This window comes from Medicago truncatula, chromosome 7, assembly GCF_003473485.1.
Source record: "Medicago truncatula cultivar Jemalong A17 chromosome 7, MtrunA17r5.0-ANR, whole genome shotgun sequence".
Taxonomy (NCBI): Eukaryota; Viridiplantae; Streptophyta; class Magnoliopsida; order Fabales; family Fabaceae; genus Medicago; species Medicago truncatula.
In genome coordinates, this window is record NC_053048.1 from 6043323 (window position 1) to 6048509 (window position 5187).

The window sequence follows — 5187 nt, forward strand, 5'->3', positions numbered from 1 at the left end:
TACAAAGTTGTCACTGCAACAACAATGCTTTTATTGATTCTAGTTGTCATTTGTGTTAAACCTTACCTTCTTTCCAGCAAAGCATACCCCATTCGTGCTTCATAGCTATTTTGGCAGCAAACACGTGCATCCACAATATCATTATTACCATGTTCTTCATACAAAAATCACTTTCTTTCTTGTGCTATATTATCTTGAATCTTTTGTCATGTTTCTTGTTTTTTATGTCAACTAGTATATTTAGTGTATATTTGGTTCTGCGGTAATAAAAGTTCATTTTAATTGAACGTAACGTGAATGCGAAGTGGAAAAACAACAGTGAGACTGTGATTTTGTTGAAGCTTTAAAATGTAACTTTTATCAAAATCGCGGCAGTTCATTTTGATTCCATCAATCTCACTACAAATCCAATCATGACAAATTATAGAAGTATATAATGATTGAACTCAACATTGTTTGTTATTGCAGCAGTTAACTTTTTCTTAAATTACTTGATATTATAATTTTGGAATTTCACACTTTATGATTTGCAGCATATTTTTACTATAATGTTTTTGTTTTACCTTAATTTAGTGTTTCTTTCTACCTATGATTATGCCTTAATGGATCACCTGACATTCTCTTTGCAGTTGTCATGATTTTCTATTTTTAGACTTTGGTTAAAAAGATAAAATGATTTTTTGAGGTTACATGATAAAAGATTCAACAAAGCCGTCTGATACAGACACAGACACGTAGACATTGCTAATGACTAAAATATAGGACACTGACACAGGTCGGACCGGCATACACGCCTAAAATCAATGAATGTCTAGCTTTATGTGATTTTACCTTCTTCTCTATGACCCCTCCCTCAAGAAAACCGGCTATTGTTTTGCTTAGAAATTTGTTTCGTTTGATTTGAATATCATAGATAATGTTTGAATTCAAGCACGTTTAACTGCGAGAAGTTTTGATAAGATCAATCACAATAAAGAATGATCACAACATTCAACAGAGAGTTGAATGTGAAAGATGAATCTCTAAGACTTATGATTCCAATATTTGAAAGAATGTTTGGAGAAAGTTCTTTTGGGTTGAGAGGTATGAGTACAAATCAACAAATTCAAATTTTGAAGATGCAAGGTTACAAAAATCCCAAGCATCATATACAATAGAATGAATGAACATTTTTCATCATTTTTTACTTCTACTATCAACACGTTTCTTCTCTTGTTTGTTTCCATTCTTCTTAGAACAACTCTTGCTTCCATGATCTTGTTTATCTTTCTTCAACCCCGACTTTCCTTGTCCGCGACCATAATTTGTTTGATGTTGATAATTCATTGGACCGGACGAAGCATCCGAAGCCATCGAATCATCACTTTCTTCTTCATCAACTTTCTTCTTTCTTCTGTTTTTCTCACCGTAGATTTCATGACGATGATATCCATCATTTTCATTGCTGCATCTAGCATCATCTTCTTGCATAGGAGAATCAATATACATAGTCCAACCAGATTCACTACTGCTACATCCTTCTGCTGCACCCCAGATTTGTTTAAAAGAATCCATCTTTTTTTTTTTTTTTTTTTTTTATGATGCAAGGGAAGAAAAGAATGAGAGAAAAACTATATAGATGATGAATTAAAAAAACTATATATTGAACTTACATTAGTATAGCTAGCTAGCTAGATATCACACTCTTTTATCTTGTTGAGCTGCAAAAACATAATTTGGTTAAAGAACCAAAAAGTAGTGAAATGGTAGTTGCATTATGTGCAAAAAGGCTTAAATTTGATGTAAGAACTAGGAAGGTTCCTTATATTATAAAACTCTTGATTAAAATAATTTGTAAGAACCAATTAAACAAAAGGAATGTTGGGGCTACCATCTTGAGTCATAAGATGTATCTATAAATAATATTTTTTTAACCTATGCCGTTGTCATTGAAATTGAAATCTGACTTTTATTGCATAATACAGATGTCCCAATTAACATAAGGTGCACAACTGGAAAGAATGTAATAATATCTTTGGTCCTTGAATGTTTTTTTTTCAAGTTCCTTTTTCACTTTGTATGTATCTGTCAGTTCCATAATTTTTTTTTGTCTTGCTTGTAGAAAGCACAAATTCATATTCTTTGAGGTCGAGATTTGCACACATTCACTCATATTCTCTGAGGTCGAGATTTGCACACATTCACGCAATTAGTATATTAGTGATTGTTGAATCGAAATCAAACAGTTCAGATTTTAAGTTCAATTTTATATTTGAGAAATGATTGTTGGCACGACACCATTTGTCCACGACAATCCAACCAATACTTTACAACTCTTGGATTTAACACATATAGCACGTTTTTACGTGTCGTGCTGCTTTGTGCGTTTATGAGTCGCGCATAACACTTCTCTCTCTTATGTATTGTATGTTAACTGCTTTGTGTCGTGCTGCTTTGTGCGCTTATGAGTCGTGCCATATAACAATTCTCTTTATTTATTTTTTTGTTTTATCAAGATACAACTTCCTCTTTGGGGATATTTCAAATTTGATATTTTCTTTTAAAAAACAAAAATCTACATTGAAATTTGGATTGTTCAATTTCGACCAAATGATCACCGTTGCACTGACTACGTGATCGTGTACAAATTGTGACAACAGGAAATCTGAATTGAGAAGAAAAAAAAACACCCTAATCCAAATCTAAAACATTTGTCCATTTGTATGGATTTTTTTTTACTATTATTGAGAACTAATATTATCACATTATTAAACATATGTTAATTTTTTTTTTTTAGGAATTGGACATATGTCAATGTTGTGTATAAACTGTTAAGTAAATCGATGATGATGAGAAGGTGCATAATCAAATTTAAATTCATGGTATGTTCTTTGTGTAAAGCTGGCTAATTTTTTTCAATAAGTATTTATTGGTCTTCAAAGTGCGCATTCAACTTTTAAAATAAGTGATGGTAGGTCGTTGTTGGTGAGGTTTGTTGGCTAAACTTTGTTTAGGTGGGATGTGATCATGCTAACCACAATGTTAGACCATTGTAGAAACCTTACTAATAGCATGTTTAGGCTAACATTTATTAATGTTTCATAATTGTGATTTTATATAGAATTGATTTTGCCTAATAGAAACTAAACACATGTTTGTATCCAAAAAATAAAGAAAAAAAAAGAAACTAAACACATGTATGTGTAGTGAAATCACATTCGACATAAGGTAGTATAATATACCATGAAAAGTTCGACTTTTGGATCGTTGGAGAGAATAATTTCGAGGCATCGTTTTATTTTCAAATCTAGATAATCGCACAAATACTTAAATAATTATAAATTGGGGGTCACATTTATAAATTCATTTGTTTTGCACATACATGAAGTGGTATATTAATACCAACAATGTATTGATCCAAGTGGTAAGAAAATTGGATCCTGGTTAAGGATTTGATTTCTTACTTCTAATATAAAGAAATTTTGGTTGGGAGAGGGGAACCTGCCATATGGGCCCAACAAATTATTTGATAGAGATTAGTCACTGCTAAATTGTAGTGGAAGCTTCGTACCTATAACGTGGTAACAAAATGAAAACAATTTCTATAGTAGCGAAGTATGATATAGCACCAAAATTATCAAGGTAAGCAACAATTGTACAAAGAAAGAGAGCAATGGAGTTCAAAGACTTCTTATTACTAATTGCAAACAAATGGTGTTTGAGCTTCATTGCTCTCTTTCTCCATACAATTGAGCCTATTTAAAAACCCTTGGAACACCTTTCAAGTCTTGGGAGGGAGGGAGGGAGGGAGGGAGGGAGGGAGAGAGAGAGAGAGAGAGTCTTGGGAGGGAGGGAGGAGAGAGAGAGAGAGAGAGAGAGCTCGTTCCTCAGTTTCTTCCATTGCACTTCAATTCAATGTGCATGCTTAGCAAGCTATTGCCTTTTTCATCGGAAAAACTATTGAAGAGTTTTTTGAGGGAAATAGTTTAATCTCTGTTGGGTTTAAATATGTACCGAAGAATGTTAAGAACATTTTTCTTTTAACACTTTATTTAACATTTCATTGTTTGAGTGAAATTCATGTTGGTCTAATTATTTTATGCGGCTCATTTCTAAATTGTTGTATCTATATGGAGAAATTACTCTTCTCCTTTTTTAAAATGGTTCATTATTTTAATTTAGCTAGAGTTAACTTCTAATTGACATTTTTCAGTTAGAGTTAACTCACGATGAGACTTTTAAGATCGATTCAATTACTTTTCAAATCGGTTCAACCGATCTTAAAAGTGTAACTTAACTCTAGCTGAAAAATATCGAACGGGAGTTAACTTTAGCTGAGTTAAGGGAATCAAAGCATTGGTTGTAACAGAGTGTGAATCAAAGCTACAAGTTTGAAAAAAGTATTCAAATAGGGAATACTTAGGAAACTAACTCAAAAATGTTTGTTAATCTACTTTCTAAAATATATCCCACCTTTAACCTAAGCCACGTTATAACCTTGAAAAAACCTCTATATGTGTGTCTGGTAATATGTGCCTTGAATGCCTATTTAGAATTGCTTCAATCTCATAGCAAGATACAATCAAATGACTACTGGAGTGTGACAAATTTCTTTCCCATCCCCACTGACTTTAGGAGATACATACGTGTATCTTGGAATTGTAAGTGGTTGAAAGCAAGAGTATCTTCTCTAAGTATGGTCCGCTATGGAAACGGTAAGTTAGTCAAGTCTAGAAGTAAGATGAGTAACAATCTGAGCACCATCTCCGAAAAGGTATGTTCCATCATCAAGTTGATCATGAATAGGAATGGTGCCATCGAGAAATGCTAGTTCGTTCTTAGCTCCCAAAGCGCTATGCGTAGATTGACTCCATGCAAGGTAATTTGAACCATTAATCTTCAGAGAAATAGTGAGAGCACTTGGCCCTTCAATCAGATGAACGTAGAAGATAATTTGTATGAGTAATTGGCGTTTGTCGAGGAGGCATGATGAAGATGGAAGAAAATGTAGTGATTGCTGAGAAAAAGTAGAAAATGAAGAAATCAAGAAATCATGTGAAGCAAGAAACGAAAATGAAATAAAAATGGAGAAGACGAACGAAACCCTGAAAACTGAGGATTGAATCTACAAGAAAATTTGAGAAATGCAAAAAAAATCTTCAAGAGATCAAGATTGAAGAAAATCTTGTGAAGCAAAGAAATTAATTG

The 5187-nt window shown here is 32.9% G+C and overlaps 1 protein-coding gene across 1 annotated transcript; it reads right to left on the minus strand.

Annotated features, from left to right (window-relative positions):
* Window positions 1-1008: 1008 nt before the first annotated feature.
* LOC25497619 (protein SOB FIVE-LIKE 4) lies at window positions 1009-1873 on the minus strand. Its single transcript, XM_013592243.3, has one exon. It carries the CDS (start codon window positions 1552-1554, stop codon window positions 1177-1179), a length of 378 nt encoding a protein of 125 aa, XP_013447697.1. The 5' UTR covers window positions 1555-1873; the 3' UTR covers window positions 1009-1176.
* Window positions 1874-5187: the final 3314 nt, after the last annotated feature.

Excerpts from the sequence above, each read along its gene's own strand:
- LOC25497619 (XM_013592243.3), bottom strand. The coding sequence starts at position 1,554 with ATGGATTCTTTTAAACAAATCTGGGGTGCAGCAGAAGGATGTAGCAGT.